The sequence below is a fragment of the Alligator sinensis genome, unplaced genomic scaffold (assembly GCF_000455745.1).
Source record: "Alligator sinensis unplaced genomic scaffold, ASM45574v1 scaffold917_1, whole genome shotgun sequence".
Taxonomy (NCBI): Eukaryota; Metazoa; Chordata; order Crocodylia; family Alligatoridae; genus Alligator; species Alligator sinensis.
In genome coordinates this window covers 2,718,580-2,731,707 of record NW_005841988.1, presented here as the reverse complement: position 1 = coordinate 2,731,707, position 13,128 = coordinate 2,718,580, and the positions used below count along the sequence as shown (strand labels likewise).

The 13,128-nt window shown below is 43.4% G+C and overlaps 1 protein-coding gene across 3 annotated transcripts in view; it reads left to right on the top strand.

Annotated features, from left to right (window-relative positions):
* CCDC171 (coiled-coil domain containing 171) overlaps window positions 1-13,128 on the top strand; it is a 323,890-nt gene that overhangs the window by 54,854 nt on the left and 255,908 nt on the right. For all 3 annotated transcript variants that reach the window (XM_014518841.2, XM_014518840.2, XM_006021333.2), the window contains exons 8-9: window positions 8,697-8,789; window positions 10,192-10,352. In XM_014518841.2, coding sequence (XP_014374327.1) covers window positions 8,697-8,789; window positions 10,192-10,352 — 254 coding nt within the window. The remainder of the gene's footprint in view (window positions 1-8,696; window positions 8,790-10,191; window positions 10,353-13,128) is intronic.

The window sequence follows — 13,128 nt, the reverse complement described above, 5'->3', positions numbered from 1 at the left end:
ACGACATTGCCTCTAAATAAATAAGTACATTGATAAAAAAATGTTTGTAGAAGTCAGACTAACATTTTATTGAGCATATTCTTGTGAAGCCCCAACTGAACTGAGGGAGGTTCTGCCAAGTGTTGATTCATGCGTAGCCCGTTACAGGATATAAACCCCAACTTGCATTTCAGTAAAGAAACTGATGTAGTACGACCACCCAAAGGGAAAACCATCTTGGATTTATGCATGACTAACCCTCTGTTTCTCTACTATTTGGTGATTCTTTAGTCCACAGAAGTGACTGATACGTCTAAAAAGTGGATTATGATATTTCTGAAGGAAAAGTGCAAAAGGGAATAGGTTGCTTTATAAAGGTGAGAGAGCCATTATTTACTTGTCTCTGTAATCTAGAACATTACATTTTAAGTGTATTGGGTAAGGTAATGTTTAATTTTAAAATTTTAGTTTTGGCAGCAGCTTTATAAGCTGTTCTTTTTTAATAGAAAACTAGTATTTAAATTACACACACACTGTTATACTTATTTTTAAAAAGCCATAAGGATTCACCTTTTTTTTTTTTTTTTTTTTGAAGTTTGTACATTACTGTTCCTTTAGTGCCCTCTGCTGGATATAATACCTAACTTCATTAGGTAGAAAATAGAAGCTCTTCTTGCTTTTACTCTTGTGCCTTAATGAATCAAATACTGGAAGTGACTGAATCATTGTATGGAATATACTACTTAATGATAGGGTTTCTCATAAGAAGGTTTTTTTTTTTGGGGGGGGGGAGGCAGGGGTTAATTCTTGTATTGACTTGTTATATTCTCAAAACCTTGATTTAGAGTGTGGTTCAAATGTGGGGAGTCAGTCCTGTGAAATAAACCACCTTATAGTTAATTATTGTGTAGGGAGTATATTAAGTAAGACTTCCTTCTTCTGACAGTATCATGGAGAATATGTTGAAAGTACAGTTCTTTTACAGCTCTTACCTGCCGGTTTAACTTTTTAGGTTGCTACTGCAGTGAGTTCTGAGTGGACCTGACTAGAGTTCTGCTGAAGTCAAGTTCATGCCTTGACAGCCAAAACTGAAATGGAACACTTGATTTAGCTTTATTTCCATCCTAAGAAATACAATCTGCAATAGGGTTTAGACAAGAATTCACTTTTGGGTTCCTTGGAATTACACCATGGCTATTTCCGGACAACTTCACCACAGCTACATCCAGACCACTTTTTTTTTTGCCTAGACCTTGTGTCCTTTTTCTCTTAGTCTTTGCAGTATTGGTTTAGAAAGATTTTTTTTTTTTAAAGAAATACAAAGCATTATGTATGTAAAGCAGTTTTTCTTGTGATGTGTATGGCTGCCAAAAAGCTGGGTGGGAAAGCTGTTTAACAGTGGTGGGCGTACATGTGGCTTTTACTTTGAAAAACAGAATTGTAAATTCATAAATTTATCATAAAGATAATAATTTAGCAGTAGTCTGTGGTGTTTTTCACCTGTGATTTGCATTTTGGTTCAAAGTTTAGTATATTGTTAATCTGTCTGAAATTATTTATTAAAGTCGAATTTTATAAGGAAGCAGTGATTTAAAAAAAAAAGGTAGAATTGCAAGTTAGAATTCCTGTTTTCTCTTCTGAACACTGGCAAGTGACCAACCTGGGACAATTCAGTTAACTTTTTGGCTTGGCCTCCTCTGCTTATACATCTGTAAAATGTGTCATAGGACCACCTTTCCATTTCACAGCTTAAACTCATCTTGCTACATCATACGCAGAAATTTCGTAATCAGCTTATATACTATTTTTAAGGCCCTACTGAATTCACAGTGGACATGGGCTGCACTGTGACTCCTTTAATCTTGCATGTTCCCCTGCATGTCCCCCCACCACTGATTGGTGGCCCCAATTGTGACTTGCTCCTGACTGGCAGGGGAATGAAAATTGCGATTTTAAACATGGCTCCATTTTTGCCTCTCCGCCAGTCAGCAGCAAACAGCAGGGTCGATGGAGCCCCTCAGCCAATCAGCAACGGGAGGCAAAAATTATGCCATGTTTAAAACCACAGTTTTGCTTCCCTGCTGATCAGGAGCAAACTGCAGTCGGGTCTCCTTCATCAATCGGGGGTGGGGGTGGGGTGGGGAGGGCATGCAGAAGAACCTGCATGATTAAAACAGCAGTGCAGCCCACTTCTGCCATGAATTTGGTAGAGCCCTAACTATTTCCTTACCATTACAATCTAGGTCAAACATCTTTTGCTGGGCACGCTAGGGTGAAGTGCCTGGACCTATGCATTGGACCCATTTATTTTGAAGTCAATGTTTTAGGTTTTAGACATGACAGGCATTGGTGGCATATTCCTGGGTCTCTACAGGACTCCTATTCATAAGTGAAACCCTACAGCCCCATTTTCCTAGGCCTTCAGGAACAGTGTTGTCCCACAGGATGTCTTGGAAGACAGTTTCTTTCTCACAGCTCCCCCTTAGTGGCATGTCAATTTACAATGGAACTTTTCCAAGATGTGTTTATAGATGAAGCAAATAGACAGACTCAGCAAAAGGTTTATTGCTAAGCACAGTTGCTTTGTTTTAGATACTGCAAGACAGGAAGTCCTACTGTAGAGTCTTCCCCAAACCTGAGTGGTCCTGACTTGTGCTAGTGTCCTTTTTAAGGTTCTAAGCCCCTGGGTTTTACCACATTTCTGCTTCTGGTTTCTTCTTTGAATCATGGAGTCTCTCTCTCTCTCTCATTCTCTGCTTCTCTGTGACCTGTGAATAGGTGTACTAGTTAAAACTAATCTGACAGACAGAATGGTTCCTGCTTGCATAGGAAATATGTTTCTTGTGACACCCTCAGTATTTTTAAAGGTCTTTACCAGTAGTGCTCAACGTTTTGGTCCTGTGGGCCAGATGAGTGGTACAGGGCTAGTCTGCAGGCTGGATTGAGCCCTGTGCTCCAGGATTGGGCCCTGGAGCCCAGAACTGCCCTTGCCCTGTGTACCAAGATTGGGCACCAGGGACTTGGCATTGTTCTCCTGCTGGCATTAGGCCATGTGGGCCTTGGGCCATCCCCTCCTTCCCCTGCCTACTGGGGACTGGTGCCTCTTTCCCACCCTTGCTACACTGAGATTGAGCCCTGGGGCCTGGCATCAACCCTGCCCAGCTCTGTGCGCTGGGGATTGGGGGCCTGATCCATCATACAGGGCTCCCCATGGGTCTGAAAATTTGGCAGCAAGTACCAATTCTCCAGACCCGTGGGGAGTCCCGCAGACCAGATGACAAGTGCTGTGGGCCAGATTTGGCCTGTGGGCTGGGAGTCGAGCACCTTTGGGCTATACCAAAAACATTTTTGTTGTTTCTAGGGGAAGTTGCACTGCCTCAAACTATCTTTCTTACAGACAAAACGCATCAGACTGGTTTTCCTAGGCTTCCATTTGAATGGACGTCCATCAGAGTGTAATACCAATCTCTTACTCATTCTGTACCAGAATTTGACCCCCACTTGGAAATGCTGCTCAGAAAACAAAAGGGAGTTTAGTATTTATGAACAGCATTCATAATCCGAGTTTATGAATTGTGCATAGACAAGCTTCCCAGTAACTCTTATTAACTTTTTCAATTCTTTGCTGCTATGAAATAATACTTTCCAGTTTGACCTTTTTGTAAAATAATTTTCTTATTATGGTTCTCTTATGCTAGCACTATTTATTGAAATGTTGTAAAAATAATAGTGGAAAACTTTGTTTAAATTGGAATTTCTATTTGTAATGTGTTTTGTATTCCCTTCCCTCTTTTTTAACCAAACAATTTGTTTTGAAGCTGGACTTAGTTTATGGTGACTGTTTAAATTCCTTCAAGGGAAAACTGCAGTCCAGATGGCTTGTATTTGCTATTCTTAATGCTTTTTATTAGACTGGCAATGTTCTCTTCTGAAAGCATCCTGTTATCAGATGTTCTTTGGCACCTCCCAGCAAGAAAAAGTTCTCCTACCTCACTGTAGTAGGCAACTCATTCATTCTAGACTAGATAGACAGGAGTGTCTGAAGAGTGACCATCAAACACCTGGACTGAAATGAACTGTCTGAGAGGATGTAATATAGGAATATCTAAGCCTGGGGAGAAAGATAATGTTCTGGTGATTTATACATTTCTTTGTAAATAAGACAAAACGCCTGGGCACAGATAAGTTTTGACCCTATGGTTTGTAGATGGTTTGTAGATTTTTGTGCAGTAGGTTTAGAAAGCTGTTCACTTGCAGTGCTCTACTAGAGCGTTAAGACTTCTACAGACACCAGCTTCAGGGAGTGCTCTTTACTTTTTTCTGTTTTTTTGATTGCTTGAAGTAGGCAAATATGAAGGAATAACATTTTGGGAGTATTTTTCCCTCACTTGACAGAGAAGTTGAGCAGTTCTCTGAAATACCCATTAATGATGCAGTTTCTTCTGATGATCCTGAATATTCTGAGTCAAGAGGAAGTCAAATATATTTAGTATCAGCTTTTCAGAATCTGTAACAATGAATACTGTTATGTGATCTTCTGTGTGTTTAGGTTATAGGGCACTCTCTGATTATTCTTTTTCTTAATCTCCCTGAATCAAGGCTGAATTTAGGCCACAAAGCAGTTGCAGAGCTTTTTCCTTTGCTCAGCTCTATTATTACTCTAAGTGAAAGACCTAGTAACAGTGGAAAACACTGTAGTTAAGGTTGCACATCAATTTCTATTATACTAGGGTTCCATAAGATAAATGACTGAAAAAAAATCTTCTGTTCAAATCGTTGACATCTTTTATTGGACCAACTCTGAATTTGGTGTAATAGAAATCCATGCCTCTTGCATCCATTATGGTCTAGAAATCATACCATATCACTCTTGCACTATTGCTTCGTCTCTGCCTGAAAGATGATTGCATGGTAGCTTTATGCTTAAGGAAGAGGAAAATAAATTATTTCAGTGTTTTGAGTCATCATACAGGGCTTAAATATTATGCATGTTTTCTTCCCCTCTTTTATTAAAAAAAACATTTTTTTTTTTTTTTAGTCTTCTAACTGTACAGATTTTGAAAGTAGACCCTTGGCAGAGAGATGGCTTGTCATGATATTTAATGTATTTTGCTGTATTCTGAAGAAAAAATATTAGAAGTAAAGTTATGAATGTTTGAAAATAGGAAACACCATTAACACTTGACCATAATGTGCTGCATATGTATACACAGATATTAATTTGCGAATTAAAATGCCTTGTGGCTGTGGCTTTAAACTAACCAGGGTATCTGTTAAAAGAAGACAGACACCATTCTGCTGATCTCCTCACAAAAGCATGCAGTGATCACAGACCAAGGGTGGTGGCTATAATAATGCTTTGAACCAAAATAATATATGGAAATACCACATAGGTTTCACAGTACCATGATATAGCCTTGTCTGTAGATACAGAAAATTATTCTCCTTGCCTTGATTGGAATCAAAGTATCCTAGATTAGGGAGCTGTAATCTTTTAGGAGTAGTAGGCCAAAAGAATGAAGTTTGGTCTGAAGGTGAGCCACCACTTATTTCTCTTGTCTGCAACTTTTTCTTTTCTCCTCCCTTTCCCCTACCACCTTCCAGCTGCCAGTGCCCCTTAGGGTGGAAAGAGACAGTGCTTGGTGTCTCATTTGTGCCACCCAAAATTTTTTATAGCAGCACAAGTGGTTAGCAAATAGACATCACTACCTTTTGTTGCGCCACAGCAAAGGAAAATCGGAGCATGACAAAAGGTGTAATAGACCTGGGGTGGGCAATTATTTCAGCTGGTGGGCCAATTAACTAGTTTTGGTGACCTGTTGAGGGCTGCACACACAATCTTTCAGAAGGTATTTTAACAAATGATAGATTAAAAAAAAAATCCTACTAAAAATCAAACATCTACTATAACATATTTTAATTTTATTTTTAAAAAAATGTCCTGATTTATGATATTTTGAGTAGTGTGTATATAGGGGCAATAACATAATAGCTCAAAATAAGGTCTTACTCTTGTATATAGTGTGTGTGGGGGGCAGAATGAGGGGGTGGGGGATGGGTGTCCATGTGTGTAGGATGCCGTCCACAGGATGGGCCCTAGGATGCAGCTGGGGGGATGAGGGCAGGGAGGTAGGGGTAGGGCGTGTATGCAGGAGAGCTTGCCTGGGCAGTGTAGGTGCAGATCACCCTCCCCTGTCCCATCCGGCCTGCAGCTGCCCCTATGGTGCTCTGCATGGGTCCAAGCCCTGCCTGCTCCTGCCCATGCCTCACTCCCACCTGCAGCTGCTAACGGCTTTGGCCCTGGCCCTGGTCCTGGCCCTGGCCAGTGAACACGGCTTCCTGGCGGGGTGGCTCTCATTGCCTGGTGTGGCCTCCCTCCAGTGGCTCCTTCTCCTGCCCCTGCTGTGCTGCACTGGACAGCAGGTAGCACTGGGAAGTTGCAGCAGTGGCTGTTGGGGATGTGTGCCGGGTACTATATGCCTAGCCAGGTGGGGAAGGAAGCTGGGTGGCTGCTGCACACTGGGGCAGGAACTGCCCTTGTCTGGCTGGGCATGTGATGCCCAGCACAGATTACCATGGATGTCACTGTCACTTCCCTGTGCTGCTTGCTTCCTGGAGCAGTGCAGGAGGAGCTGCTGGGGCGGGGGCAGTGGAAACTGAGTACCTAGGTGGCTGCAGCTGCACTAGGAGCAGCCCCACCAGGAAGCTGTGCATGGTGGTCAAGACCAGAGCTGTTGTCAGGAGCAGGCGGGGCTTGATCTCATACAGAGTGCTATGGGAGAAACTGTGGGCAAGATGCAGTCGATTTGCAGGCATCCACCTGTGGGCCAGATCCAGTTAGCGGGCCATATTTTGCCCACCCCTGTAATGGACTCTACTGCTTTGCAGACGGTGTCTATTACCTCTGGTGGAAGAATACAAGCAGCCTGAGCTGCATGCAGTCTCCCACCAACCTGGGTAGGTGCTCTGAGGGCCTGCAAGCACAGGGGTGGAACCTCTGGGGGATTCCACCTGCCGTGCAACATGGGGGTCATATTGCAGCACAGCTGATAGTGCTCCACCTAGGATGTCTATTTCCAGCCTTATTCCCAGTGCCACCAAATTGCTGTCAATGTCCCAGCTTCACTGGCTGGATGAAATTGTTTGGCTGGCTGAATCTGACATATGAGCTGTAGGTTGCTTATCCCTGTCCCTGATCCATGTACTAAATCCCATAGTCTGCATCCCATCCCTGTGTCTTAAATATCTCATCACAAAATAGTTCATATGAACTACAATTCATAGTATCCTGAGATCTAAGTTTTGTAGCAGTAGTGGCAGGTAGGTTCACCCTCCTGAGCGATATAGGGGCTGTCAGGAAACACTCTGGAAGACTAGGCAGGAAGAAACCTGCCTGCTGCTGTTCTTGGCTGAGCCCAGCTTTCATCACAGCCCAGCAGAAGCAGGCCAGGAGTGGCTTTGGGACTCCTCTAGTCCTCATGTCAGCTGGTGACTGTGGCAGTGGTAGGCAGCGGGGAAGGGAGGTACTGGTGAGCTCAGAGAGAAAGGAATTCTTGCCTGCTTTGGAGATTTTTAAAAAATGTTTCCAGCTGCTGCTTATACACTGTAGTCCAAAAGGTGGATACAGGCACACCACAGTACCCCCCTGGCGTTGCCTGTGGAAAAGACACACACACACACACACACACACACACACACACACACACACACACACAAGTGCATGTATATATAGCTAGATCTATATAGATGCATATATATCTATGTATGCCTCTGTATCTATATCTATTCATATATACAGCTATACTAGCCAATTGCCTGTCAAGAATAATGGGGTGGGGGGAGAACAGGTGGGGACGGAGCCCCATGTCTCTTCCCCACCCCCCCACCCCCAATCCGGGCCCACTCCCCCTTTTCTTCTTGCTGCTTGGGGTCTGGGTCTGCTCCCCCACTGCCTGGCTGACCTGGCAGTGGTGGGGGAATGGGAGGAGTGGGCTCAGAGCTGACGGGGGTGGGGGGAAAGGAGTAAGCCTGGGCCCAAGCTGGTTGGGGAGGAGGAGGCTCACTTCTCCCCTTCCCCAGCTGCTGCCACATCAGGCTGCAGCAGCCCAGGCCCACTGCTCTCCCCCCCGTGCTGGGCCCGGGCCCGCTCCCCACCCCCCTTCTGCTGGGGGTCTGGGACCACTTTCCCATTTCCCGATGCGGCAGCAGGGGGAGGGCAGGAGTGTGTGTGGGCCTGCTCCACCCTTCCCGCTGCTGCAGCAGGCCCTTCAGGTAGCAACGACTGAAGGGGGCAGGAGAGGGCCGAGGCCAGCACCAGTAGCCTCCGCCCCCCATGCTGCTGCTGCTGCTGTTACCTCCTAGGAGCAAGAGGTGGGGAACCGAGGCCAGTGGCCTTGCACCCCATCACCGCTCCATGGTCGCCACCTGCAGGGAGCTGTGCTGGCCTTGCCTCCCACCCCCCCCTCCCCACTCCATCCCCTGTGTCCCCACCATCATGGCAGCAGGCTGCCACCTGTCCGAATGATGCTTCTCACTCTTATTGACTGTTTGTCAGCCAATCAGTGCGAATAAAGTGTTGCAAACAGACTCAGGCTTTTAGAACACACACACACACACACACACACACACACACACACACACACACACACACACACACTTTAAGAACCATTTTATAAAACTATTTTTAACATTTGTTTTTAACTTAAACTCCTTTCTAGGCAGCTACAGTGAGAATAAAGACATTAGAAGAAAATATTGAAGCAGAGAGAGCAGCACATCTGGAATCCAAATTCAGTTCTGAAATCATTCAGGTAAACCAGTGTCAAATATTTGCTAAGTTGCTGAAGTTCATGGTGGAACAGCTGATAGAGCTCTAAAGCCACAAGTCCACAAAAATTCTTGTAAACCTTTAACTTGGAGAGAAATTCCAGTTCAATAGAATGACTCTCGTGCTAAGGATAACCCTATGCATAAGTTTCTTTACCAAATTGGGTCTTAGTATTGTAGGTGGCTGAGAGTGACTGTAGAATTAATATATGAAAGCATTTGAAGACTGGCCAGGTCTACAGTGCAGATCAAAATAATCAGAAATTGTATTTAAAAAAAAACAAACCCAATGCCTATTTAGACGGAATCTTTTAGTATTAAATTATTGCTTTACTATTATAATACTGTATAATTATATTTTGTGAGGCATTATCAATAGAAGTGGATGAAGTTTTGAAAGCTCTTGTTCAACTGTTTCATGGTGGGGCAATTGTAATTCTTTTATTTTTTGCCTGAAAATGATGCTTTTTCCAAGAGCTTGTTTCAACTTCTGACAAGATTACAGGATTTGGTTGATAGCAATGAAAAGTAGTTTTGTGAGCAAGCATAGTACATATTGTTGAAATTTTTAGATTTGATTGGTAAGAGAGAACTGTTTTTATCTTTCATGTATATAGTTAAGTTAATCTCGATGTATTTTAAAGAGAAAACATGGAAAAAAATAAACTGTCATTTTAATGATCCTATATTAAAATAAGAGGTAAGGACATTTAACACTTCTTATTTTTTAAACTGATGCTAAAAATCTAACTTGCTTTTTGCTATTAGCTATGTTTTATATCTTAGTCAACATATAGAATGAAAACAGATTAACAACTGTCACTTTGCAAGCAGTTTTGTTTTGGTTCTCATGGCCCTTAAATGTTTTTTCTTTTTCTTTCTGCAAAATATAAAGGAATTCAGAGGGCAAAATTATTTTGCTGTTAGAGATTTTTTTTTCCCTGTCAGTCTGTCTACCAAGCAAAAGCTACTGAAGTCTTTTTAGTTAATACATATAGAATTTTCATATATCTCTGCATTCTGTGGAACTCTGACCTTTTCTATTAATCCCACACTTCCATGAGTATTGCGTTCACGTAAAACGTAGAAATTTCCTGACAAACTTTACCAGTATGTTTTAAAAAAATACAGATTTAACCAAAGTGTAGTAGAAACACCTTCTCCTTAGTTACAAACTTTGTTGTGGTTTAGTCTGTTGTTTTCCCTCTATGTAGTCATGTCCTTGTGTGTGTTGTCTGTGTTCAGTGCTTTCCTTGTCTATGTGCATACATACGAATGTCCTACAGAATAATTCTTGTTAAACTATAACAGCAAAATAGAACATTATTGAAGATTAATAATACTTTTTATCCAACTTGCTTTAATTACTTTCTTAACATTTGGCAGTTAAGGGTTCGAGACCTTGAAGGGGCTTTGCAAGTGGAAAAAGCCAGCCAAGCAGAAGTTCTCTCAGATTTGGAAATGATCAAGAAAGAGTTCAAAGAGGTAGAAAATGCATATGAGAGAGAGAGACATAATGCCCAAAAGAGCTTGGAGAAACTTAATAAGTAAGTTATTGTCTAAATGTATTTGTAAGCTGGTGTAGCAACGTGTATACTAATGTGGCTTACCTCCATTACAGGTTGCAATCACAATTTGTATTCCAGTATGGTGTATGTCCTTCATAGGTTGCAGTTGCTGGAAGATGACATGGTCACACACTTGCAACTTGCTGCTTTTGCTTTTTTTAGTATTCAGACAGCTGTGGTGAGCAAAACAAGGAATCTTAAAATTGTTGGAATATTCAGCATATCTAAAGAAGGGGAAATGGGCATCCTTGTGCCTTGGGGAAATAATGTATCCTCTTAGCTTAAAGCCTCTCCTCCATAGGAAGTCATGCATAGGACTTTTCTCTACCCACTCACTCTCTGGTGATAGGCTATTGCATTGGAAAAAGGGTGTTATAGTACTGGTAGTTTAGCAGACATGCAAAGACTAGAGGAAAGTCCTTGTCAGGCTGAAAATGTGAGAGGGAAGTGGTCCTGGAAAAAGAAATGAGAAGTGGGTATGAGTGATAATATATAATGATGTCAAATTTAAATAAAAGCTACACTAATTACAATCAGGAAAGCTTTTTGTTTTGTTTTGTTTTTATTTAACTCCCCCCCCCCCCCCCCATGATTGTGTGGGGTAAGGAGGTAAAGCAAGGAACAAAATTAGAGTAGGCAGGGAAAGAACCGCAACCAAAGATAATTGACTACAACTGGACCATAAATCTATAGAGGAAGTACACTGGATTTAGTTTTCATGGGGTTTTAATCTTCCCACTAGTGAGAGGATTCTTTGGCTTCCCCTCTACTTGAGGAGCCCAGGGTGTTGCCCCTAATATTCCTTTTACCAGAGACCCCCAAGGTTTGACACGACCCCTCATCCAATTTGGTATCAAGTGAACTTGTAATAGTAATCCATAAGTTTATTACAAGTATTCTTCCTTGCAATAGAATCTGGCAAGCGGTTCCTTCAGGCGTTACAGTAGTGCACTTCGGTGGTACCAGCCTCAGATCCTCTGCTGGGTATGTGGGATGTTTGAGCCTGCTGGGATGCTGGCGGACTTTGGTTTAACTTAAACCAGGAATGGGTCTAGGACAGAAGTTGCATAAACTGTCTGATACTACATTCAACCAGATTTATCTTAATCCAGTTTTGGCCATTTTGAAGCTGGTTTATGTGCACTGAACTTATGTTCTGTTACAGGTTTAAACCAGTTTCCAATCACTTAAACCAGTTTGTGTAACTTCTGTCCTAGCTCCAGTGAGCTCAGTGGAACATTAGTTAAGATATGGCTGAAGTATACAGATTGAAATCTGTTGACAACAGTGGTGACATGTAGGTAGTGCATGGGGGTGCATGTGCACCCCCTGACAGCACTGATGCACCCCCTAACAGCCAACATTCCCCGCTTAGGCAACAGGCAGGTGGGCGTGCTGGTGCCCCCCCTGAGAGCACCAGCCAGGGAGTAGGGGTGCCAGGAGAAGTGCCCCTGGCATGTCCGGACCAATGTGATCGGCCTCGGGGGGGACTCCCCCCCCCCGGTGGGCACATTTGGGTATGGTCGCTGACTGGCCTCTGACTCAGGAGGCACCTGTCGCCCATGGTTGATAACATCTAAAGATAACATCTGACTAAGATAAGAATGATCCAGTTTAGCCAGTCTTCTGTGTTGCCTTGCTTTTGGAGTTAGATTAGCAGAACTGATTCTAAATAAAGTGGATAAAATGAGAATGAAGTTAAAATTAAACCTTTAAGTATCCTCTGTTGCTAATTAGATGTATTCAATGTCTCACTTAGTTGCCATTTAATATTAACTTGACTTTTTAGTATTGGAAAAATAGATTTAATAGCTGCTAATGTTCATTCTGGTTTAAATATAGTCAGATAATTCAAGCTAAATGGGAAACGATCCATATTGTATGCTAAACCAGGTGATGATCCTGTGAATAGAATAGTATATGGTCATAGAGTCAAAGGCAGTATCATAATACAGGGGGAAGCATAATTTTTTTTAATTCTGATATTTCCTAACCTGAATGCTTTACTTTGTAACCTTAATGCTATTTTATTCAGTTGTGTATCTTATTACAACATGTCCAAAGACAAAGACTGTTCCCTGGTTCAGGATTTGGTGTTTCTGAACTTGCACTGTACAAACTAGAAAATAAGCTGTGCCTGCCTCTGCTCGACCAGGCGCTCTCGAGCTGCCTTCACTCGGGCGGCCATTCTAGTTTGCCCCGGGACCCAAGCTTCCCAGGCTGAAATCTCCCTTGAGGGTCTCGCCCCCCTGACTCCCTGCTGCCCCTAGCCTATACTGACCCGAGGCCACCGCAACACAAAACGAGAGAGCCTAAAGGAAAACGAACAACACAACAGAAAGTCAAGCCCTTCTACCACGCCTAGCCCGGGATCTGACCCGGGTGCCTAAGCCCCGACCGACGGGCTGCCCTGGCTCCAAGTTTGTCAGGTGTCTTAAGGCCACTGACTTCCCCCGGGTGTCTACTCTCCGGGCCCGTGGCTCCCGCTCTATGGGAGTCTCATATCCGGCGTTCTCTCCTTCACTGTGTCCGCTGCCAGTTCCTCCGCCGGCCCGTCTGTCGGCCCTCTCGCCGGGTCCGCAGCCGGTTTCCTCACCGGCTACGCCGCCCGCTCTCTTACCGGAACCGTAGCCAGTTCCTTCTCTAGTCGTGTTGCCGACGTCGTCTCCACCTTCTCTGTCGGCTCCTTTAAGAACGCAGCTCTCACTGCTGTAGCTGTGGCTTCCTCTACTGGTTCCTTTACCGAGGGGGGCCT